The sequence below is a fragment of the Camelus ferus genome, chromosome 3 (genome assembly GCF_009834535.1).
Source record: "Camelus ferus isolate YT-003-E chromosome 3, BCGSAC_Cfer_1.0, whole genome shotgun sequence".
NCBI classification, from domain to species: Eukaryota; Metazoa; Chordata; class Mammalia; order Artiodactyla; family Camelidae; genus Camelus; species Camelus ferus.
Genome location: NC_045698.1, coordinates 40,633,081 through 40,660,187, shown reverse-complemented (window position 1 = coordinate 40,660,187; position 27,107 = coordinate 40,633,081). Strand labels below are relative to the sequence as shown.

Below are 27,107 nucleotides of genomic sequence, written 5' to 3'. Positions count from 1 at the left end.
GGTCAAAAAGTACTTCTGTAAGTTAAGATTCATATGTTTAACTAGCATACATGAATTCCAAGATTAATGATTTTAGCTTTTTGACAGAATCATTGTTCCACACCTCATATTTTAGCAGTGTAATACAAGTGGTATATTACTGTCAAAAATCATGAAGTAGTCTAAATGTACTGCTAATAAACCCTGCAGTTTATTTAACCACCTATTCTTATGTACTTAGAAAATGTTGCATGTGTAGAAGTATATCCAACAAAAAATGACACAGGTTCATCTAAAAAGATCTAATTAAATAAACGAAAACTGCATTTTTCAGGACTGACAGGCATAGAAAACAAGTCATTTCCATGCAGATTAAAACAGCAGATAAACAATCAAAAGCTCAACTTACAATTCAAGACTGATTATTCAAGTCAGAAGAAACCTGTTTTCTCTGAATATGATGCTATACTACTATGAGGTCTGTTAGAGCAGAGTTGCGTCAGCACTTCTGGGATAATGCACTTGTGTGAGACTGAGTGTGCTCTTTGCCTGCTGGGTGTATTGCTGGGTGGAGCATTATGATTTGTGACTGAATAAATCAGCTAGCCATTCTCTATTTATTGCTATTTCTCACAGTCAATAAAATTTGTTTTTAAAGTTCTTTCTGCTTCATGGGTTTTTGTTAATATGCAAATTGATTCAGTAATTAATATAAAAGCTGGACATTTTCTGTAAAAGACACTTAAGAATTTTTGATAAATGTTGCTCTTCTCCCTGTTTTCCAAAAGATACTTTGTGTATAATGCTACTGGAGAGAGCGCAGGAGCAGTGGCATTGGCGGGGGGGGGGGGGGGTGTGCAGAGGAGCAGGACAACCGATACCACATTCTCTAAAGGTGAGAATTAGAAAGGTCAGTGATTCTCTTCTCTTCTGTCTCAAAGGTGAAAAATGAAGACCGTTACATTAAAATTCTAATTTCTTCTTTTTAATATCATGTTTATTTTTACAAAACAGTAGCAGGCAAAGTAAAACAATCACTTTTGGTACTTCCCAGGGTTCCACAGTTACAAAACAATTCATAATATTTATTGTATTTATTTTTGTTCTCAGAGGCTATTAAAAGAGGCTAGAATTTCATGCATGATCCAATTAACTAATTATACTTATTTAGAGGCCATGAAATGCCTAATTGCAGTCACAAATAGGAGATCATTGGCACAATTAGTTGTGCTAGCAAAACTATAGTCACCAAATTTCTTGGGTCAGACCACACAAAAATTGTGACTCTAATTATAGTATTGTTCTCAGTACAATTCAGTCTTAATATGTTAGTAATCTACGTTGGGAAAATAACTGATAAAAACATTCTCCTTACTTTAAACTTGGTAGGCTAATTCCTAATTCACTGAAATACTTCTGGGGAAATTTTAAAGTAAAGCCTCGGGGACACTGTAAAGAGAGAGTTTTTGAGATCACTTAGGTCGAGCAGGGCTAAACCCTCAGTAAAGGGGCAGACAATCAATTATCGTTCAACCAGACTCTGAGAAAAGACTGAAGTAAAATAACCATCTTTTGTGGTCAAGAAAGACAATAAACCACAGATATTCTAAAACAGCAAACCAGTGTCCTGGATAATGTTCCTTTCAGGCAAACCTGTGGCCTTCATCTAATATGTGGCCTTCCTATCCCATCTGACTTGTCAGTGCTGTTGGGTCAACGTGCGTAACTCTTCAAAAATGACCTGACCCCATTAGGAACCTGGTTCTATAGGAAGTGAACAGAGCCAGCTCCTCCACCACTCACCACCCTCTCCTTTTTAAGGGAGGGAGGAAGGGAAAGAGAAAAAAATCAGGAAAACAAGAAAAAGGCACAATGACAAACGATGTCTTACTTTGAGATATGAAAAGGGCAGGCAACAGTAGGAGAAGGAATGTGAGCTGTGGTGACTTGCGAGGTCATTTTCCACATACTCTGCACTGGCTGCTTAACTCAACTATCTTCATAAACAGTTCCATGATTCAACCAATAGTCATGACTCCAAGTCTGTATAAATCTAGCTCTGAAAATACTCTAGGTCTTCAGGATGCCGCTCTCCTACAAGCTTCCCGTTGGGCCCACTTTCCCAACATAGACAAAAGACTCTTGGAATAAGAAAAAATTGTTGTATATTATCTAAATCATCTTAATTTAGGCCTCAAGAATCCACATTATGCCATTTTACAGGTAAGGAAATTGTGGTTCCATCTAAGGAACTTGTCCAGGGCTACCGTTAGTAAATATAAGGATTGCACTTCAAGAGTGTCTGGCTCCAATAACCCCTGTTCTTTATATTCCGACTGTAGGCTCTAAAACTGAAACAATCCTGTTTATACAAAGAGTTTATACCCATTGGCCTCTCTGAAAAAACATGCTTGGATAAGTGTGGGAAAGAATTATTTTGACTATATACTACAAATTGATACAGAATAATGACTTATAACATGAAAAGTATTAGATCTATCATCAAAATTTTCTGAAACACATCCTACATTACATAACCTCACTTCTTCACTTGTCTTACTTGGAATGCTTTTTAGTTTTCACTTACTCATTCTGTTTTCTAACTAGATTATAAGCTCCCCAATGGCAGTGCCTACTATAAGGCACTGTATTAAATAGTAGGGTCTTGGCAATTTACCTGCTGTTTTGGTAAGGCACTCTACAGCCTACCACGTTTACAGATAAGTGCCTCCAAGCCACTGGTACAACCACCTTCCTTTCACTTACCATGGAGATACAATTTAGAACAAAAGAAATCAGGAACCCTACCAAAAACAACTGAATTTACCAATGGTCATGATTATAAAATACTGATGATCAGGTCAGCACTTAAGCACTATAGTTGTATAAGAACCACAAGGAAAACAGTTTACAGTATTGTCATATTGGAACTGCAATTTTATTCATAAAAACAATTTCTTCATACACTGACTTTTCTATAGAGTTCAGAAAGAATCTATGACTGGTACTGAGTTTCTTGGAGAACAGAATGTTTCATTTTGCTCTAATTCATTCTATTACTGAATTAAACTTTGATGTATTGGTCTTGACAAGTGCTTCATGCTGATTGTACTGTGTATGATAGTATAATCACTCCCCATGCATGTCCCACTGGCTGGCTGATTAATGCAATAGATTACCAGCAGCATTGATGCAAGGGGGAATCATTGCCCTTCTGTACTCTAGTTTGTATTTCACTGTGCATGTGTGTGTGCGCGTGTGTGTGTGTGTGTGTGTGTGTGTGTGTGTGTGTGTCTGTGAGTATACCAGCACCCATGAAGATTCACCTGTACATGGGCAGAGAAGACGGGAAAAACTAGAAGTGTAGGAAAAGAAAACTGAGGACACTGAAGATTAATGCCTTTCAATCACTGTTCTCAGTACACCAAAAATATTCACTTCTTAATGCTTCCAAAGAGGTGTCAAGCATTACATTTCAATTATTCATTCATCTTTTATTAACAAATATTTACAAGCATCAACTCTATGCCAGGCATATTTTTCTTCTTATCTTTACTAGAAAACTAACTTGGAAAAAACAGACCACTTTCTGTGTTTTTATTAGTGGCAAAAGGAAAAAAGTGGGGGGGGGTGAGATTATCAAATGGACACTAATACAAGGAAGAACAAGGATGGCCATGAATTTAGTTTAAATGCCCCAGTAGACAGCAATTGACAATAAGATTATTAAACACAGCGAGTGATTTAATAGTTTTAAAACAAACAAGAATCTGTCAGATTACCTGGTCTTCACAGGACCATAAAGAGAATTTTCTGTGTATGATCAATATGTATGGTGAATAGGTTGCTGGATATATTAACCTCATCTTTAAACATGTGTGTGGCGAAATCAGACTTTTGTGGTCTTGGCAGCATTTTGACAGCATTCTCCTAAGAGAATTTTCTCCTTGTTCCAAGCTTATATTTGAACCAAGTGTCTGTTTAGGCTCCTCCCACCTAACCCTCGGCCCTTTCTCATCCACAAAGGAAGACTGTGGTTTCCAATCTAAGCCATTTCAAGGCATTAATCACTTAAGTCTGATTCTTAATTATGAATGATTCTCACTCTGTCCTCAAGGTTTGCTGAAGCAAATTCTGACATCTACTGAATATCCCCGAAAAGACAGAGGCTGGGAAGCATGACCTGAGGTCAACAAGATTCAGCTGGTCATAACTCAAAATCACAGAGATTTGGATTTCTATGTCAAAAGTCATCTTTGTAAGAGAAGGCACACAGTTGAGCTAGCCATGTTTTGCACAACCGCTACTATCATTACTCCTGGCTATTTGTCTCTAGATCAGAGCCTGAGAAAATAGCCCTAAAACCAGTTAACAGTTACTAACTCATCCAAGCACTTTAATGTCAGAAGGTAATTGTATTTTACATACTACACAGAGTCCTTTCCTTATTTCAATTTGGAATTTTTTAACTGAACACTAAAAACAGTGTTATGCAATTATCAGACAAGCTTATAGCAGCCTCACAAAAATTTGCCTGCTGCAAATCATTTACCAGCCTGCCTTCTCTCTAAAATACATAAGGGAAAGTTATTTATTTAAGTAAAAAGTCACTCTTTGGTACACCTCTAGGATGAGTGGCTATTTAAAACCCTGTTGAAGATAGTCATTATCAAATATGCACTTTTAATCTCAGAATCCTTTGTTCCAGAGAAATCTTAATGGAAAGCCTGGTGTGCAAAGTGGTGAAAGCCACTCTACTTGGACTGAGAAGGAACTGCCTCCTGCCACCGTACCCTTCTCCCTCCCACCCACCCCAGGGGCACTGTGGGGCAGTGTCTGAACCTGACAGCATTCCCAAAGCACCTCGCTAGGTGCCGGCGCACACAGAGAACAGCCTAAGTGGCCACGTCAGTCTACCCCTGGCTTCCACTTCTTTCATTCCAGCTCCTGGCATCCCCTGGGAATCACAGATAGCTTACAATGAGGCTTCTCAGGCCTTGTTAATTTTTGTATGCTGCCACTTCAGGGTAAGAAGTGGTGAAAGGAAATGATCCCCCCCTGTCTTTCTTCATTTTCACTCACTCCTCCTAGACTCTACCATGATGGTACTCTCTAGAGGTCCACACTCTAGCAAGGAGACTCCCCCAGCCAGATTGCCCTTTGGTGGCAGTTTCTTGAGGGCAAGTGTAATACTAACTCTTAGGAAGTGGGAAAAGTAAGGAGCGAACTTTATAAAAGTAAGGAGGACACATCATACCAATGCTCTGACATTCCTATTAGTCACAAATGTGAGAACAGTACCTACTACCAATGGACTCGTGTAATAAATAGAAAGATAGCATAAAAGAAAGTAACTGGAAGTTATTCTTGGTATAAGTAATGCCACCAGCACACTACATATATAATATAGAACACTAACGTGTACTGCATCTTAACTTCTAATTAAATCTCCATGGTCTATATTTAGAAGAGTTTTATAAAAATATACAAGAAGGTGATTCCTCAAGTGTTGTTACAAATTACCCAATTGTACACCTAAATAATTTAGACAATGAATATCATTAAGAGTCTCCAACTGGTTAAACAGGATCAAATCATCTGTAAAGTTCTCTTTCAATTCTGAGAATGTACTATTTTTCTATTAATATGTATTTTTAAATGTTTCTCTTTATTTCTACTCTTTCCCATACAGAGTATTGAATGGACAGTTAAGTCCCAGCAGCTGCAGTCAAGAGAAGGACGGTTGACAGTGTTACACAGGACAGATTTATCATAGGTTTGCCCACTGTATAGAAACATGCATTCTCTCTTCTGGCTAACTTCTGACCCAAACTAGAAATGACTCTGCCCACTTAATGCAGCATAAAATAAACCCCTCTTCCCATTCCCACAGCAGAGCAGAACCCAGAGGCCTCTGACCCAAGAACACAGAGGTCTCACAGTTTTAAAAGACAGAAAGCAGTAGGACTACACAACGGAGAAAGAAACCAGGCCCCAGTAATGAGGACCCAGCAGCAGAGACACATTCTGAGAACAGTGCTGGAGGGAAGCAAAGCCTCCTGAGCAATACAATTGACAAAGCCTCTGTATTTACAGGGAGCTCTGAATAATGAACAAAAAAGCAGAGGCTGAGACAGGAGCACACAATCCCACTCCAGAGCAGGACAGCCTGGCCCATGGGCAGGAGAGGTCTGCAGAGCCCACAGACCACATGAGATGACATAGGCCAGGACAAAGACAGTGACCTTGGGGCTTTCACTGGCTCCGCAACAAAGGGGACTGGAAAATGAGAATAAAACTTCAATGTATCCCAACTGCAGTATTTGTATTTTATGATATGCTTAAGTTTATTATATCGTATACTTCTCAGTAGCATGTATTTGGCTATTCTACATTAATGTTCTTATTTCCGAGTCTGAAGTTAGAGAGTCCCTGTGAACACAGATGGCAGCTAGACAAGGTAAGCTCTGCTGACAGCTGCAATCAGGATTGTGGGACCATGGGTGGGCGGACCAGGCCAGGCGGCTCTTACAGGGTTTAATGCCATCTAGGTGAGCTTCACCTCAACCCCTCCTTGCAGAAAGACTGCCAGGCAGAGAGGCCTTTTAAAATAAGCTGAGGATGGTGTCTAGTTTGATGGTGAAGTCTTTAAGTCACTGACTACTAGGATCAAGTTCCTGCTTTGCTGCTGTAACCTCAGGCAAGTTATCTGGTCTCCTTGTGCCTTACCTGTTTTCTCACCTGTAAAATGGGCTACTAACTGTACCTATCTCACAGGGTTGTTTTAAGAATTAAATAAAATAATGCATGCATTAAGTGCTTAGCATAATGCCTGATAAGTAAGTGCTGGTATCTGTGTTATCTTTAGTAGTGGGACCAAAATGGGAAATAAAGCAAAAATCCGGATCCTTTGATGTCTACTCTCTCTCCTTCTCCTCCCTTTGAAGTTAAGTAACAATGAAGAATAACAAGGTTGGACTGAAAATCTTAAAGACAACATTTTGGGTAGTGAGTCTGAACCCTTTACACCCTTCCCCATTGAGCTCACCCCTGTTCTGTTCATGTTATTCCTTCTTTCTGGAGTATTTTCTCTACTTCTTCTCTACAACTCCCCTCCACAAACATCCTGTAAAACCATGTCAAGCTCAGTCTACACACATATTTGTACTATGTGAATAAATTACTCTTATCAAAGTGCTCCCCAGGTCATCCATGCCTGTACTAATTTCTCATGTCTCCTGATGGCTGCATCTCCCTACTCTCGAGATACTCCCAGTACCATTATCAATGGTAAAATCAAACATTGAATACATTTTTCCCTCTTGACATAGCAAGTACTTAATACACACTGATAGAGAAGCCACAAGACTTTTGAAAAGAAGGGTTAACAGGAAGGCATTAAAATGGTGTAAGTGGTAAAGCTGTATTCCTCTTGTGTCCAGGGAAGACAAACTGGTAGGTGACAAGCAATCCCTCATATGTGGTTCATAGGATTACATGCTACACTTACAGCTACATGGGAGTTACTAAGTCTGTACTGACATCTTTTTGCTGCAAGGACACTCTGGGAATTGCTATTTTCTCTATGGCGCTAGCAGTGAGGTACCAACTTACACAGCAAACTACACTGGGATGCTTTCCAGTTCTCAATGAGAAGCAGTTACTCCTTAGTCTGTTTACTAGCCATCACTAACTTCAAATCGTGGAATGTCTAAGTTTGAATTTACCATAGAAAATAAGTAAGGAGTTCAAAACAGTGGGGTGAATTACTAAGCCTATTGCTTTCAGAGATGTAAGGATATTTCCCCAAAATTTTTCCAAAACTACCTCCAAAGCAGAGCCTTTCTTTCTGGCTGTGCACAAAGGCCCTCCTACATTACTTAGAGTACCATTTTGAATGTGTGACTTAAGTATATATTTTCCTCCTTATTCAAGGATAACATGGGTGGGTGCAGAAGAGGCCCACAGACATGACTACCTGTACCTGGGGAGGTAGCTGGGACAAAGTTCTAGGTCCACGGAGCAGGTAATTTTTAGTACTTTGCAATAAATGTGGTCCCAATAGGCAGGCTAAGTTCTCTACTGCTGAATGTAGATCTATCCTGATTCCAAGTCCCCTGAATCTTTTGTACCCACTCAATCTACCCAGAACCCAACCTACCAAGGAATATTACAGCTGTTGCTTAATAACAGTATACAAGGAAATGCAAACTAGAAAGAAATATCTAAATATGGCTATTCCTGCTCACACACAGTTAGGTATCTAGATCAAAAGCTGTAAAAAGAACTCAGAGATACCATCTTGTTTTTGTGAACTGAGTGAGCACATCCCAGAGCAGCAAGGCTCTTGCAATGGCAGCCTAGCCTCCCTCCAAGAAACAAGGTTTACGTGCCAGATAGCAAAACACATGACTCAGTTCAGAGAGAAAGTGTTTAAAATTTGGGGTGAAAAACATATTATGTAATATATATTATGACAGTGAAAATTTAAGATTTTTTTCCCTGTGCTAAAACTGTAATTAAATCTTATTTAACTGTTTCCTCTAATGACATCCATTTTAATTAGGTTTTAATAGACTGGCAGCCACAACCTATAGTTTTATGAAGCAAAGTAAAATTACAGTCTAGGAAGACATTTAAGGAAAAAGACCCATCAACACAGATGAGAGGTTACAATATATCCTCTCATCCCTAAAGACCCCCACAGTAATTAAGTGTGCTGAACAGACAGCCATTAGGGCTAACAGTAGGTGTGCCTGCCACCAATCAGCACTGGGTTGTTCCTTGAAATCCAAGGGTTACTTCTGTGATCTGCTTTTCAGAAAATTCGCATGGAATAAAGAACACAATTGAAGAGGTGTGTGTTCTCTAGTCCTACCAACTATATGTAGTCTCTACCATTCAGTGTGCTTTCTGTCTAATATTTTAATGTACACATGTTCTTATAGCTGATCATAATACAACAACATTCATCTTGAGAAGATTGCCATATGTTCGGGAAAACGAGTATCATGTGGAGAAAGTAAAATTAATGTATGAAAAACTGATTCACATGCGAGATAAATGTATCTGCAAATGAGATGCACTAAACAGGATCTTAATAGTATGCACCTATATCTATTTCATACTACATTGTGAAAATCAGGGAGTAAATCACAAAAATTAACTCAGACCAAATGAATATCACAGGCATGTATTACAGAAAAGAACTAAGCATAATCTCCCTCTGTCAGCCAGAGGATGGGGGAAAGAATTTTGGCCTGTTGCTATCTCAAATAAGTTTACATATATGTATTTGAAAAAAAGAAATAGTTAAATTAATACGTTATTTTAAAAAGTAATTTTGAAACATCAGCACTTAAATTTTAATAAATCACATATACTCAAAAAACTGTAAATCTTGGGGAGAGGGATATCTGAGCTTATGAAAAAATTAAAATTCTGTAATCTGGCTGACAATCTGATGCCTCCAAATCCCTCTGCCAAGAAGCAGAGTTACTTGGCTAGGATACTCTTACTTGTACACTTTCATCAGATTAAGGCTTTCATGCCAGGAATTTTTTTTCCTGGCATAATGGCCATTGCCAGAAATGGACCCATCGAATCCACCGGTGCTAAGGAGTTAAGCATCTGAGATTTAATTTAACAGTTTCAGCTTTATTAAGCTGTCACAGAGCGGCCCTACTTTGATAACAGTAGCTGCTCCAATTATGGCTTGGTTTAGGGTTGACAAGTATAATGATTCATTCGTGGCACATGAGAAGCAATAAAAGGTTGTTTTGCATTACAGCTTTAAAAATGTGGGCACTTTTTTCATTTAATTTGTCACTTAGCTTTTGCTAAGAGGACATTTAAATTGCAGTAAAAGGCAAATGGGGCTTTTAGTTTAAATGTAATCCCCATATTTAAATGATCTGTAATGGCGCAGTGTTGGAGTGGGAACACTGTTGTCTCACAGTGGGTCCTGATGGTGACATGTGACATTTGTATTCAGGTCCTGTATTATCCATGTGGCTAAAGGGCTTCCAATTTCATTTCACAGCCAGAAGCCTGCAGAAAACACCAATTAACTTGCAGATCCCATTTGCCGACAAAACTCAGCCTCTTCTCAATGTCTGGCATCTGGCAGTGCTCAGCATTTAATTCCAAAGCAGAGCCTTGAAGCAATGTGAGCCCTGTACAGGGGCTCAAAGTCAGAGTTTCCCATTTTCTTAAGAAGCAAAATTCTTTCCTTTTACAGTCCAGAAGCAACTTTTAGTTAATTTTTTTGGTGAATGAATATTAAGATGTGATAGCTATTGTTACTCCTCTGTGAGATTCTTCCCAGAACTTAGACCTCCTTAAAATAGCAAGTGACCTGCACACACCATCAGAGTATACAGGAGAAAGTACAGCAGTCTAGTAATGATGGGGTGGTGGGTAGGGAGGGTAATCTGTGAAAGAAGAAAACAGGGCAAGAATAGGTATTCTTCATCCTGGACTGAAATCAAAGAACTTGTATAAAGCCTGGTCCATAATTAAGAAGTAGTCCATCAGAGGGTATAACTAGAATCAGCTGCTGAAAACTTCCACTTAATGAGAATTAATGCTTTTGATTGAGGGTTGAGGTACATAATTTTCAAAGCCAACTTGCAGAAATGAAATACGACTAATGGATTAAACACAAATATTGAAAATTTTATTTAACGTATCACTTGCAACTTTTTTTGGTAACTAAAAAATTCAGTTGGTATTTTCTTCCTAATTAGTTATTTGTAATTGTAAGCTTCTTTAAGTACCAAAGCTCTTTAAATTTTATTCATTTAATATTAATTCAGTAATTTTTCCTTAAATGATTCCCTTCGTTATAGTTTTTTAAATGCTAATCCTTTTCATTGCCATAAACAAACTAGTCAATTCAACATTCACTGTAGAGTTACAAAATTGAGGAGGCTTTACTTGTAAATCAATCAGTATTCTATAAAAATATGTGTTTAAACCATGTATTTACACTTTTGTTCTCCAACCATCACACTGGGCCCCCAGACATCCAACACACTGAAAGGATCCACTGTAGTTACAGACTGATTCAAATTCTGATTGAAGGAGAGACCACTAACCATTATCTCAGGTGACCCGAGGAAAGTACTAAGATTAAATTATTACAAGATACTTAATAAAAATTCCAGGGGAAAGATCAACAAGTACTTAAGTGTTGGCAAATAGCAGACATACATGTTAAAAAACAAACAGAAGTTGTCTGCCACAGCTAAGTTCCTGAATACATATCCTTACTAATGGGAAAAGGGAAACGATGACGTCCAGTTCTTTACCAACTTGCTGCATAACCATAGGTCACACTATAAAAGTCCCCTAACCTCCCCAGACTTCAGTTTCCTTATCTGTAAACAGTCCATCTCAAAGGTCCCTTCCATGTATTATAATCCAGACAACAGTTTCCCTTGGTCTAGACTTGACATGGGATTAAACAGAATGTTGCAGTCTATCACTAGCCAAAAAGACAGAAGGTGAAGGCATGAAATGTCCTACTATTCAATTTCACTGAAACTAGGATCTTCTAGTAAATACATTCAGAAAATAAAATTAACACAGGCATTGATACAGTATTTGTCAAAAATTTCATTTGTCACATACAGATTTTTTAATAGACAATACATCATTTATTCCCTAGCAATGAACACTGAGTAACAAGAATCATCCCCCTAAATTTCCCAGTGACCATGACTAGTGGATTTCTCATTTTTTTTCAACCAGTTGCTATATTTATATCTTACCACCAGGGAAATGGAAAGCAATAAAGATTTAAGAGTTTGCTGTATCTTTTCCAATCTGACGATTAACAGTTTATCCAAGTCTATAATGGCCAAAAAATAAAATAAATATTGAAACTACTTTTGATACTTCTAACGTAGGCAAAAGAAGAAAATGACAAATTTTAGCTGAATTGATTACAGTATCATTCTAGAAATAAGTAACCAGTTCCATTACACCCAAATACATATTTTCAGATAATGTAGGTTTTTCCAAATATTTAAAGGCAGATCTGTGCTTGCCTTCCTCAAGACCAGAGAATTCCCCAAAAACACTGCCAAGCTTGTCTCCTGCAAATGCCAAAGCCAGCCCAAGTCCTCGTTCTACCTACTCCTCTAACCAGTGTAAAATGACAGCAAGTTCATATATGAGCAGCTCTCTCTTCAGCAATACCCTGACCACGCTCTTTAAACATTCAACCATGGTCTTTATCCATACACAACTCAAGGACAATCTGTCAGGTAATCTGTACTTACCCAGCTCATCCCAGAGCTGCCTATATTTGTCAGTCATTGCAGTGCCTTGTTGCCTCCAAAGTGACAGACGAGGGTCAGCCATGAATTGCTCTGTTATCAAAGTCAACATGCGGGCTCCATTCGAGTCCCTCATCTTCAACATCTCCCGCACCTAGTGGGGAAAAAACAGACCTTCAGAAAAATGTTGAAAGATAAACAGCAATACAGGGTCAGACTACTTTATTTATTGGGGGGGGATCAGGAGGGAGGGTGGGATGGTGGTGGTGGTGAAGTGACTTAAGAGAGTAAGACAAGTGACTATTAATTTTTTAAATTACGTTTATGAATCCACATGAGGAAAAGAAATTTGCCTAACTTTCCAATCCCCCAAACATGTTTTTGCCAGCCTACAGAAAAACAGTATCAAAACAAACAAGATAGATCATTTGGCACTTTCCTGACTCCCCAGCTGACTGTTACCACCAGAGCAGCAGAGTCTAATGCAGTATACTGAGAATTCTTATCTTCTAAGTTGATCTGATAATGTTTATAATAATAGCATCTGTCCTTCAGTTTTTTTAAAAAAAAGCTTTATTGAGCTTTAATTCAAATACCATACAATTTTCCAATTTAAACTGTACTATTCAGTGGTTTTCAGTATATTCAGAGTTGACGAGTCCTTCTGTTTTTGAGGTAAATTAGTAATTTCACTAGATTCTCTCTCACTGAAGTTTTGTGACCTAAAAGAGCAGCAGCACACTTCCATTCTCTTAGAAGGGGTTGTTTGCCATGGTAAGAGGAAATGGACCGGACTCTTAGGTTCAAGAACTCTCTTGCTCCAAAGGAGCAATCCACGAAGCAGAATCAGAACCAGTGACCTAGTAAGTTAATTCGGCCTCTCAGGTGGAACCTCAAGCTCTGTCCATTACTCTTCCATTACATTCCCCAAATAAATTAGAAAGGAAGAAAAGAAACACAAGGCTAAGTCACTCTACAGGAAATCTTAAACGAATCCATCCATTCCAAAGTGTGTACTGCTATGGGCACAACAAAAAAGAATCCCAGCCAGTTCTCCATGTAGGAAATTACTGGAGGAAGGTCATAAGGAGTAGGAAAGGAGATGGGGGTCCTTTTATTCAAAATTCTCTCTATGTGAGAGAATAATGAAGGAGGAAATGGCAGATCTTCAATAAAGCAGCCCAAACCTCAAAATCAATAGATCCTGCCTCAGGCCTGTACACTGACAAGCAATGGGACCCCTCAGAGGCTTCAGAATTTGAGCCTTCTAGAGAATTCAAAAGCACTTATATACTATATCACAAGGGTTGTGCTCCTAGAGGGTTTTGTCAGTAATCTTAAGAAGCACTAACAAGGAGAAAGAAAGGGAGTTGCCATTTACTGGACATCTTGCTAAAGAGTTTTACATTTATACTTACCTTTTAGTCTTCACAACAGCCATATAAAGTAGGCCAGATTATAATCCTCATTTTACAAATTATAAAACCATGCCTCAGAAGAGTGAAGTGAACGACTGGAATCAGAACTCAGATCTGTCTTAACTCTAGAAGTTATGCCGTTTCCAAAATTAGATGTTGTTGTTACTTCACATGACATATATAATATGTACATCATACACAGGGCTAAATATGGCAACTGCAGACCAGCCTAATATCTCTGTCACATTGCTTCCACTAAACTACAGTGTACTCTCTGCTGACATGAGAATCTATAAAATACTCTCCATGTGTCTAAATATACCAAACCTTTAATAGTGTGACTATATATCATGGATTTAATTTAATGTTTATTTTCCTGGTAGAATTCCTCACCTACTACTCAGTTAGCAATAGCAATGAAAATAAATGATTTACTATCAAACATATAAACCAGAAATATTAACCAACAATCTAGTACACCTATGTCTAATGGTAATTAATTTTCAGACTGTTGATGCCAAGGCACGCTAAAAGAGTTTGAAATGCCTGTGAATTACCAAAGAATGACTAAACCATGTGAAAGAGTTTTATAGTTAAATGTATTTTTACTGTAATCTAATTCCTGAAAAACTGGCAATCTATGTATGGTATATGGGATAAATCTTTATTAAGAGAGTACTTATTAATCAGAATACACTATTTTTTTTGGCCATAAGCAGTGAGTTTACTCTAACTCTCCTGAACTAAAAAACTTTTAACTGTTGTGAATATTAGAGAAGTTGTTTAACAGGAGTATCAATGAACATAGTAACCTGTTTCCTTAAAACCAGTTTGAATACATTACCTATAATGATGGCTATACCCTCCCCCAAAGAAAAGATATTGCTTTAATATTATTTAGAAAGCATTTTATCCATATTCAGAAATGTGTTTATGGTACTAAAAGTTCTGTATAAAGCAACAGACACAGCTTCTACTCACACTGAACTTATAATGAAGATAACTTTGTTTCTTAGGCTATCAAATTTTGGTGATGAAGATGAACATTTACGAAGCATAACAACTGTTAGACACCATTACCATTTAACACCATAATCACAACAATTTGAAAGGATATGCTATTATTAGCTTATTTTATACATGAAGAAACTCCCTTAAAAAATTTGTCAAGGTTCATATACACAGTAAGATTTAGAACTGAGATTTAAATCCACATCTGTATGACTCCAAAATTTAGGCTCTTGAAACTAATTTAAAGATAATGACATTATTAAACTAAATATATAAAGCACATATTAAGAGCTGTATTCAAAGTTATGTTCTACTTGGGAAAATTAACTAGAAAAAGAAAAAAACTTGAAAAGATGGCATTTTAAATAACATTAAGCTATTTATTTTGTTTTCAGTATTGAACTGTTTTTCAAAATTGTATAAATTGCCACCACTTTTTAAATAAGAACCAAGAAATACAAAAATGTTTCACATCTTGTCTAAGGATACCTAAGTAAATTAGTGCTTGCATTACAACACAGAAACCTCTATTGGTTGATTAACTTATACTCTATTCTTTAAAAAATAAGTAAAAATTAAAAAAGAAGCCTTTATCCTATTGTAAACATGATCATATACACTTTCTGTATATGTATATATTTAGAATATTTCTTTAAAAATTAAAAAAGTCATACCTTTGCAAAGAGCAAATTAAGCTGCTTCCCTGATCCGTGGTACCCGCCCTGGGAAAGGAACAGTTTAACCTGTTCTTGAACCTGCTCTTCATCTAAGTGCCAGCAGTTTTCATCATCTATACTAGCACCTGCTGTTGGATCAGGAGCACCTAGAATAGAAAGAAAAAATAACACATATGCTAGGTAAAAACTCTGTGCTAAAAGGGCTCTGACAATAAACTTGAGAAGAATTAAGATTCTATGCTTTTTGCCTAAACACTTTTTAATCCAATCTCAATTTCAATATACATACAAATGTATGACTGAAAATAAATGTAAAAATTATTCTTTTATTTCCAGGACTTTGCTGATTTGTGCTAAGCCAGAAGGCAATGACTTTAGAACTGAGATATTTCCCTTTTTTAAGATCAGAGACTATACTTTTGGAAAGGAGTTTACAGGTTCTCTAAAGAAAAAAAATTCTTAAAAATGTCTCACACTAAATACGTGATGTTTATAAAGCTTTACTGTATAGGACATGTTAGGAAAATGTTTCTCAAAGACATTAGAAAAATATGAAACCAAGTAAACTGAGCAGAGTATTTCTCTTTACTATGTTAATTCAAGAAGCTTTCACCATTATCTGCTGCTGTATAAACTACATGCTGACGTAAGTCTTTAGTTGCAGAAAACTGAAGATTAAAAAGGGAAATCAAGCCACATGGGAACAGGCAGTGCAGCTGTTGTACTAAACCAGGTTGTAGTATCACCTTGCCAAACTGCATAAATATTTTATTGCTGAAGTACACACAAAAGATAACAGCTATGTAACAAGCCCTGTGTGCAGACTACCTTAGAAATTCAAAAATTACCCACATATTTAGGCAGGTGAAAACTAAGTTTCATTATTCATTAAGAAAATAAAATAAAATGGCATTCAAGGCCTAAGATTCATAAGCAATACAAAAACTAAATCTAAAACCTCTCATCAATTTGTTTCATCTCATCTCATTTGTTTCATCTTCTTTTGACCCTTAAAAAAATACATTCATAGGTGTGGTTTTACATTTCTTTTCTTTTAATGATCTAAAGTAGACTCAGCTGGCCAAGGAAATAATCGCTAACACCTGCTTAGCACCAAGATCCATTAGTCCCTAAGAGGAAGGCAACAAGGCTGTGAATCTCTCTGAAGAAGTGTGCACTCATTCATTCAGCCAACATATTTACTGAGTGCCCTCTGCTAGACTTGAGGATGGAATGGTGTACAAAATAGAAGTCCCGTCCTCACAGAACTTACCATCTAGTTCAATGACTTTCAAACTTTTTTGACTAAGACCCACAATAAGAAATATAATTTACATCATGCCCAATACACTCAGATATCTGAGTGGTTATATGACCACATCTATTAATCTTAAGCAAATGTATGATGAAAACATACCCTTACTATAATGAAGAGGCCTGATATTTTCTATACTTTCTATATTTCATTTTTAACAGGCTTGTCACAATTTTTTAAAGAGATTTCATAATGCATAATGGGTTGCAACCCACTACATGAAGCATGTGAGATAAATACTAATGTAATAATCACACATAAAAATATAATAAAAAGTGAATTAATTGTTCATAGAAGAGGACAAAGTGCCAGGAAACTGTATCAGAGAGCTCTGACTTGACCTTGGAGAATAAGCATACCTCGAGGAAATGGAATTTGAGCTGAGATCTGCCTTCAGAAGCTAATTAAAAGCAGGAAAAGGAAGGACTGGGTCTGCAGTGAGACTAAGAGCTTGAGCTGAGGTCTCAGGAAGGAAGGAACACAGTACATGGATGAAACAAAAGGCAGTCCATGTCCATGCAGGATGAGGAGAATAATACAAGACAACCCTGGAGAAGAGAAGAAGGGCCTAAGAGCCCTGACAAGTGAGGAGCTTAGTTTTCTCCCTAAATATAATGAATGGAAATTCATGACAAGGTTATCCAAAGTGGAAGAATGGAATACTCTAAAAAGATGTTTTGTGCTGATGTACATCAATCTCAACATTCCTATCATGGAATACTATGCAGTCATAAATATGAATTTGAAGATTCTTTATGTACTACAAAGGAAAGATATCCAGGGTCTTTCAAATGAAAAAAATCAAGGTGAAGAAAAGTATACATAGTGTGCCACCTTTTTTGGTGAATAATGAAGATTTTGAAAGAGCTTATGTGTTAGTATTTCCTTATTATATGCAAAAAATATCTTAGAAGAATGTTTAGAATGTTACATAAAGAAAGGAGGTTCTTCACTGAACATGTTTTTCATACTTTTAAAATTCTGGCACCACAGGAATCTAAAAATATCTCTGAAGTGTGGAGAATGGATTGGGGAGCAAAAATATTTAAGAATAGAATAGTGAAGCCTATAATGAAAAAGAATATGAAGAGGAGAAAAAATACATATACATATGTATACATACATGTATAACTAACCACTGTGCTGTACAGCAGAAATTAACCAACACTATAAATCGACTACACTTCAATTAAAAAAAAAAGACTACAACAGTGAGGGTGATATTTTGATGGTCTGTACAAAAGATGATAACAGTAGCTTAAAAAACAGCTGTGATAACTGAAATGGAGAATCTGACAGAAATTTAAGATATAAAAGCAACAGAACTTGGTAAAGAAGTAGATACATGATGTATGGGAGGATCAGGGAATCGAGACATGGGTTTTTAGATTAAACAAGTGGACGAAATACTGGACAACTCACTGACTGACACATAGACCACTAGAGTAGGACCAGATTTGGAGCTGGGAGGAGCAGGGTTTAGATCAGTTCAGTTTTAGACACGGTGAATTTGAAGTACCTTTGAGACAGCCAGCAGAGAAGAGGGGAAAGGATTTCAAGTAGGAAGCTCGATACACTATGGAAGGCAGTACAGGGTAAAAAGAGCATCTAAGATAAAGCCTTAAGGAAGGCCATCATTTGAAGACTGGGCAAGAGAACGAGGAAGAATGGCCCTGGGAATGAATGGCCTGTTAGGAAGAGCTCGAGTGCCTGGCTCTTCTAAAAGGCAGAGAAAGCTGTTCCAAGCAGGGACTAGGCAAGTAGGTAGATATTTAAGCTCCCAAAGAGCAAGGATTTTATCTGCCCTTATTCACCACTGCTTCCTAACACCTAGCCAGAGTTTGCAACTATCAGGCAGGCAATCAATTACTGGGAGGAAGGCAGGGAAGAGGGAGGGAAAAAAAGGTATTCCCTTCCACCTCACCAAGAAAAGGAATCCTATCAAAAAGGAACCACTAATAGATCATCCTCAGGCACTATCTCATTTTCTTCTCACAATGTCCCCTGGAAGTGAGTATAGCTCATGATCCTTTCTACAGGGGGAGAAACAGATTCAGAATGGGTATGTCCACAGCCACACTGCTAAATCCAGTCTCCCAGTTGTCTCCCCTGCCAAAGAATATATTCTAGTACCTTAAGCTAAAGTTGAACCCTGAAGGCATCAAGGTAGTGGCAGCAAGTATCAACCCTAAATCAAAGGTAACTTTAAGGAAGGATACTAGGATGTTTGCAGGCATTTGTTAGCATGTTTCAATTTTACGGGAAAATTTAAGGACACACAATTTTGTAAAGAGTTAACTACTGGGGTTACATCTGTATCCGCCAGGGATACAGCTCATCTCCTTGATTCTAAGGGAAAGACAGACACAGATACACACAACTGCACAAGGACAGCTAAAGATTCATTACCTAAACGCATCCTCTTCTTAGGGAAAACTCTGACAAGCTTCTGATTACCATTCTCACTGTTCCTTCTGATGACTAAGCTAAAAAAATCTGTTATCCATCTTCAACAGTGGTTATTTTTCCCCATTTAGCTGTGATTTTTCACATTGTTTTCTGTCGGGCATTGAGGGCCAAGACTCACATGGAGTCCTACCCCAGAAGGACATGGATCAGCGCTCACTGTCCTGTGGCACAATGAAGTCATGCTTCCCTTTGCTGCTAAGACCAGAGCCATGAGATTTGGAGTTTCTGTTTGCCAAATAAATGCCCCAATACTTTAAGTAGATTTGAATTAGGTTTGGAGGCTGGAAGAAAATCTCAGTCATCTCCTTGGCCTGAAGTGACAAAGGGGTCAAGATTCACATGCTCTCAAAAACTTCAGGATACAGTTGTTGTTGTTGTTGTTGTTTTTCCATACTAAGAAAAGTAGGAGAAAGCATAATCCAGGAATCACTTTGATTTGACTTGAATTACATGATGCATTTTTTTTCCTTAAAATCTAATGGTGTTTAAAACACTATAATGGATTTTAAAATTTCTTTAATGAATCATTTAATTTACAAACATAGACTTCCGTTCTTGCCCAGCTGGAGAGATATCTACTAATGTTTGTTGTTGTCTTTTTTGTAAATTAGTATTAGAATTATTTTTGAGAGTACAGGGGAGGGAGGAGGCATGGCAGAGGGTAAATGGCCCACAGACAAAATTTTACTGCAAATAATCTCAACTTGTCTACGCATGAGTTAAGATGTGGGGAGTTCCCTAATCCAGGATTAGAATTCAGAAGACTTCAGTTCTAGGCACTGTTTGGTAAAACTATGTGTCCTCCAGCAAGTCACTTCTCCATTTCCTTAACCCTAAAATTCTATAATGTAGGAATAAAAAATTAACTGAGTAATAAAAATTAGAAACCTTCTCATGTGACTGTGGAGAAAACACCCGCAGTCATAAAAACGCAAAGATAACTCGTTGACAGATAAAACATAAATTTACTCTAAACACAACTCAATATTTTATGAATAAAGACATGTACACTATACATAAACCAAGAAATTAACGTCTAGAACAACCCTCCCACAAAAGAGCAGATTCATTTATTAAACTTTAATGCTAAAGTTTAAATGCTTAATCCTAACATGTCTTGATTATGTGCATTAAAGTGTTGCCTGAGCCTTGTATAAGACATAGGTTTACAGAATTTATTTACTTGTTAATAGCTGTCTATAATCAAAGACAAATTTCTCAGCATTTAGCTTTGAAAAGGTATGCAAAGAGAAACATAATTCATGTATTTATATACTTGCTACTAGATAATCCTCCAATTGGGAAGGAACCAGAATCTGTGTATGTAAATTAAATGGTCCATTGAAGTGTTTCAAAACCTACCATATTTTTTACCCTTATTTATATTTATAATTATAAATGCTATAACTTTTACAGCTGTATAATTAATCTTTGTGAGCATTTTATTACCAAAGCTTAATTTTTCAAAGTTTCAAGCCTTCAGGGAAAGAGAAATTATCTGTTGAAAAAAGTGAAACAGTTTAATTGTCTGTCATTCCCAGCTAGGGATGTGTGAATTTGATTTGCCCTCCTACCTTAATTATATAATGTCATAGGAGAGCAAAGGCGAATTCACGAACATGAAGGATCACTGTCCAAGTCTTTGGCTTTTCTCTGTCTGCTGTTTGATTTGGTTCTAATTTAGTTTTGATTTACCCCAATATCAAAACTCTCTTATCCCAGTGGTTCTCAGAATTAGAAGTACATCAAAACTCATGAGTCACGTCATGAAAAATAGATGCTAAGGTATCACATCAGACCTACTGAATCAGGATCTTTGCCATGGATAAAATGGTGGAGGGGGTGGGGGTGGGAAGTGGGTTGGGAAATGATAGAATTCTATATTTGGACAAAATGTCAACATGGTGGCACATTCTGGATCTTCATGATGAAAAGTATTCAGGATCCTAACGCCTCAAACAGATGACTCTCTAGTGTACTGACTAAAGCAAATTTAAGACACATTGATGGAGATATCTGTCTCTTGTCACAGAAACAGTCACTTCTAAGCATTAGGCAACACCAAATCACTCTGCAAATTTTAAACTGAATATTAAGACATGTTCACAACTGGCTTATGTTATGTTTAGTATGTGGAATTATACACAGCTTTGAGTTCTAATGGGGAACTTAATGACTTCTCTTCTCTTAATCCCCTGGAACAGAAATTCAAGCAAGAAATGAAAAGCTTTAGTTTACAACTTCATCTTAACTGAGATCTAACTGCTTTAGTAACGCAGTTGTCCACATAATGCTTTAAACCATTTCTATTTATGTAGCAGTGTTCTTTTTTGTTAAAATTAAATTGTCAAATTCAGTCTACAGAGGCAGAATGCAGGCAGCAGAAGTCTACACTGCAGAAGTGATTAATTCAGCCTCTTTTGTGGGCCCTATAGAAGAATGCCATCTCCTACAGTTTTAGTGCCTGCTGTCAAAGCTAGGAAACATTAAGTCTGTGGCTTACAAAGGCACCAGTACACCTGTCTTACAAGCTGAAAGCAAATCCTGACATTAACCATCGGCACCAAGAGGGAAAAGGCAAAACAGCAAACCTCAGTGATTCAGACTCAGAAAAAAATCTTTCTTATTTTTACAGAGGACAAGAAGTAGGAGACCACTGAAAAATGATGTGCCCTGAATAAACACACATTTGAGAAAAGATTTAAATTTTATTCTTACTCAAATCCCCATTGCAAGGTAGTGACTAATGCCTTCATTTCAATTTACAATTTTGTGGTACCTGAAACAGCCAAATTCCTTTATGACCTGATATTCTCAATGGTCAGTCCATGTAAGCCTACAGCCACAATGCAGCATGGTGTCCTCCTGGATAGGACAACCTATTTTCTTTATCCTGGTGGCCAATGACTGAGGGAGCCCTGGCATTTGCTAGGCTCTGCTCCCTCAACAAGCCACCTTCCCTTCAGCTAAATGCCAAGGAAGTAAATAAGCAGCACTGTAATCAGCATGTATCTCGAGGAACTCAAATAGGCCTGTCAGGGTTTATAGCCCCTCCTCTATTATTTTCCTCTCACCTGATTTTATTACTCATCTCTTATTATCATTTAATTTACTTCAGAAGTTCAATAATATAGTTACTCAGGTACAAAAATAATCATATATTTTATATGGATAAAAAGCAATAAAACATTTGTACATTCACCAATGCTCATTAGAAAAAATGCAGAGGATAAGCACAGAGTGCATAACAGGGAAGTCATTTCCCATTACTTAGCTAATAAATGTATTAGCAATTACTTGGTACACAAATACAAATATTTAAATGCAAAGTTCTCAGAAAGTCTCATTTTTATATTCCCGACTCTTCAGATTTCTCAAGAGATCCACTATGTTTGCAAGCTTCAAGAATGATTTGCTGAGATTAATTTTAGAGATGTTTTTAAAAAAACAGTTCACAAATATTTTCCTCAACTATCTACCTTGTCTGTGCAGACTCATGTCAACTGCCACATCACAGTAGTGGTGATAACAGGGACTCAAATTTACTCCTTTTTATCATCCTGACCTTATGAAATAGGCACTCTTTATAGTCTATGTTTTACAAATTGAAAAAACTAAGGGCCTCAAGAGATTCAGTTCCTTGACTTCAGTAACAAAGCTGGAAAGCAAAGGGACCAGAATTCTAATGTAGGCTGTCTAATTTCTAAGCTCCTAAACTATTCTAAATGTCTTATAGTGGAAGGTATGAGAAAGCCAAAGTAGGGGAGATGGGAATAATAAACTCATCTAGCCAACATGGTGAGACTTAGGGTCAGTTAAAGGAGAGAGGGATGGCAAGGAAACTGACCACAGCTGGTAGCGACCCTTTGTAAATTTTGAGAGCCAGAGTAGTGTCAGACATGACTATAGGGTGTGAGGGAAGGCAATATTCAGAGGTGAAAAGAGAAAGGATGAAGGGTATTGGGCTGAAACTAACTTGGCTGTCTCTGTATTACCCCATCAAATACCCGATGAGCCAGAGACATGATTCTTCCTAATTAAGAGACGTAAGTACTAAGATTACTTCTCCTTTGTCAAATGAAATGTTTTTTCATGTGAAGATGATCATGTGTACATGACTGTATATTCCATCAATTTTTTAAAAGAAATTTAAATCATATTATGGAAGCATCAAATTTTAGTTAAAACTTAAGGGTAAAAATGGTAATTTGGGAAGGGAAATTTGGCAGTAATTACAAATCCCAAAATGCCGATACTACTTGTTCTAGCATTTTTACTACTAGGAATCTGTTATGCGAAAGCATTTGCACAAATTCACACACACACAAAGAATGGTTACAGCAGTACTACATATAGTAGGAAAAAATGAAAACAATTTCAGAATCATTCAGTTGGTTAATGGTTAAATATATCAATACTATGGAATACTATACAACATTTAAAACAGTAACAGAACTATCAGTACTAACATGAGAAGATATTCATGATATATTGAGAAAAAAGCAAACTGCAAAGAAAAAAAAGCTTTTTAAACTGTTTTTTAAAAGTTATGTATGTGTGTGCACACAAAGAAAACTGTCTCAAAGACTATAAACCACATTGTCAGCAATAGGTGACTTGGGGGAATAAGGGAGCTATTGGAGACTAAGTGAAGGAGCCGTTGTGAGCCAGTAAGTACCTGCCTTTTTATCCTTATATACTTCTATACTACTACACATTTTTTCAACATGCAGTCTTTTTTTTTTTCGTAATTTTAAGTTTCACACTACTGTACTTTGAGGTAGCAAATTTAATTCTCTCCTACAGAAAAGATTTGCTAATTATATTGACCAGCAGTAGGTCATACCTTTGTTTCACCAACTGTCAATGGCACAATGTTCTATAATAGAAAGGATATGCTTGTAATAACCAAATTATCTCCCTAGGATGCTTGCAAAAACTGATTGCTAATGCAAGCCCAATTACAATGAACATGACCATCCACAGGGAAACAAAAGGAAGTGAGATGTGACATGAGGCCTCCATCAAATGACTCTAATTGTCACTCACTGCTAAATTTGGAACATGTATGTGTACAAAAATAAATCTCCAAATTCCTACTAAAAACAAAATGGAATAAAAAATTATGTTGCTTTGTTTTGAAGCAGTTAATTTGCAATATTATATTAGTTTCAGGTGTACAGCATAGTAGTTCAGTACTTTTACAGATTACACCCCACTAAACGTTATTACAAGATAATGGCTATAATTTTCTGTGCTATACAATATATCCTTACTGATTATCTATTTCATACACAGTAGTTTGTATTTCTTAATCCCATACCCCTAACTTGCCCCTCCTCCCTTCCCTCTCCCCTCTGTTAACACTAGTTTTCTACAGCTGTGAATCTATTTCTTTTTTGCTATATACATTTGTTTGTTTTATTTTTTTAGATTCCACATATAAGTGGTATCATATAGTATTTGTCTTTCTCTGACTTATTTCACTAAGCATGATATTCAGATGCATCCACATTGTTGTAAATGACAGAATTCCATTCTTTTTTATGGCTGAGTAATAATCCATTATATAAATACATCACATCTTTATACATTTGTCTGCAGATGGACACTTGAGTTGCTTCCACATCTTGGGTACTGTAAATAAATAGCGCTGCTATGACCACTGGGGTATCTTTTCAAATTAGTGTTCTCGGGTTTTTTTAGAAATATACCTAGGATTGGAATTGCTGGATCATGTTCTACTTTTAGTTTTTTGAGGAACTTCCATATTGTTCTCCATAGTGACTGTACCAATTTACAGTTTCATCAACAGTGTACAAGGGTTCCCTTTTCTCACAGCTTCTCTAACATTTGTAATTTGTAGATGTTGACTATACCCACTCTGATTGGTGTGAGCTGATAGCTCATTGTGGTTCTGATTTGCCTTTCTCTAATAATTAGTGATGTTGAGCATCTTTTCATTGGGAAAATGTCTATTCAGCTCTTCTGCACAGCTTTTGATTTGGTTGTTTGGTTTTTTTATATTGAATTGTATGAGCTGTATATATATTTTGGATATTAACCCCTTGTCAGTTATCATTTGCAAATATTTTCTTCCATTCCATAGGTTGTCTTTTCATTTTGTTGACAGTTTCCCTTGCTGTGCAAAAGTTTTAAATTTAATCAGATCCCATTTGTCTATTTTTGCTTTTATTACTTTTGCCTTAAGAGACAGAGCCAAAAAAATACTGCTACAACTTATGTCAAAAAGTGTTCTGCCTATGTTCTCTTCTGGGAGCTTTATGGTTTCAGATCTTACATAGGTCTTAATCTATTTTGAGTTTATTTTTGTATATGATGTGAGAGGATGTTCTAATTTAATTCTTTTACATGTAGCTGTCCAGTTTTCCCAGCACCAGTTATTTAAGAGACTGCCTTTTCTCTATTTTATATTCTTGCCTCATTTATCATAGATTAATTGACCATAAGTCTGTGGGTTTATTTCTGGACTTTCTATCCTGTTCCACTGATCTATGTGGCTGCTTTGTGCCAGTACCATGCTGTTTTGATTACTATAGCTTTGTAGTATAGTTTGAAGCTTAGAAGAGTGACACCTGCAACTTTGTTCTTTTTTCTCAAGATTGCTTTGGTGATTCTGGGTCTTTGGTGGTTCCATATGAATTTTAGGATTATCTGTTCTAGCTTTGTGGAAAATGTCATAGGTATTTTGAAAGGGATTGTATTAAACCTACAGATTGTTTTGGGTAGTGTGGCCATTTTAACAATATCAATTCTTCCAATCCAAGAACATGGGATATTTTCCCATTTCTTTTTATCAGTTTCAATTCCTTCATCAATGTTTTATAGTTTTCAGAGTTTAGGTCTTTCACCTCATTGGTTAAGTTTATTCCAAGTTATTTTATTCTTTTTGGTGTGATTTTAAACAGGATTTTTTTCTCCTTTCTCTTCCTGATATTTCATTATTAGTTTATACAAATGCAACAGATTTCTGCTTATTAATCTTGTATCCTGCAATTCTGCTGAATTCATGTATTCGTTCTAACAGTTTTAGGGTGGAGACCTCAGGGATTTCTATATAAAGTTATCATGTCATCTGCAAATAGTTTTACTTCTTCCCTTCCAATTTTGATGCCTTTTATTTCTTTTTCTTGTGTGACTGCTGTGGCTAGGACTCCCAACACGATGTTAAATAAAAGTCACAAGAGTAGGTAGGCATCCTTGTCTTGTTCCTGAATTTGGAGAAAAGGCTTTCAGCTTTTCACCACTGAGTATGTTAGTTGTGGGTTTGTCATAAATGACCTTTATTATATTGAGGATATTGTTACTTTTTGTTTAACAAATTGCCTATTACTTCTTAAATATTGTCCTTAGGAGTCTACTAAAATAGCACAGGTCATAGTTTCAGCCCCGATAGGGCTTATGATAAAGTGAAAATAAGCTACACAATGAACATGGGAAGGCTGAATAGGTCTGCTTGTTTGGTAATATCTGGGAGAGACTGATTGGATTGATGTATAAGATGGCTGTGACACAGAGGCTACATAGGACAGGCATGAATGGAATTATAGTGCTAGCTTTATAAGAACCGTGCTCAAACAAATCAAAATGTCTGATGGAACAACACACAGATGGACACCTGGGCAAAATAATAACAGGTACACCTTGGCAATATGGATTCTAGGTGCCTCCTATGTCTCTGTAGAAATACTATCACCAAAGAGTCACAGAATCAGGGGTGGAAAAGATCTTAGATGTCATGTGTCAATCCTCATTTGACATGTGAATACAGCTAATCCCTGAACAACATGGGTTTGAACTGCATGGGTTCATTTATACAGGGATTTTTTTTTTTCCCCGACTAATGAATACCAAAATCTGTGGTTGGTTGTATCTGCAGATGTGGAACTACAGATACAGAAGAACTGTGGATATAAGAAAATACAGGAACCCA

The 27,107-nt window shown here is 36.8% G+C and overlaps 1 protein-coding gene across 4 annotated transcripts in view; it reads right to left on the bottom strand.

The window, feature by feature from the left end:
- ZSWIM6 (zinc finger SWIM-type containing 6) overlaps positions 1 to 27,107 on the bottom strand; it is a 175,219-nt gene that overhangs the window by 37,959 nt on the left and 110,153 nt on the right. For all 4 annotated transcript variants that reach the window (XM_032472799.1, XM_032472800.1, XM_032472801.1 and 1 more), the window contains exons 3-4: positions 15,367 to 15,515; positions 12,267 to 12,417 (exon numbers count right to left, since the gene is read on the bottom strand). In XM_032472799.1, coding sequence (XP_032328690.1) covers positions 12,267 to 12,417; positions 15,367 to 15,515 — 300 coding nt within the window. The remainder of the gene's footprint in view (positions 1 to 12,266; positions 12,418 to 15,366; positions 15,516 to 27,107) is intronic.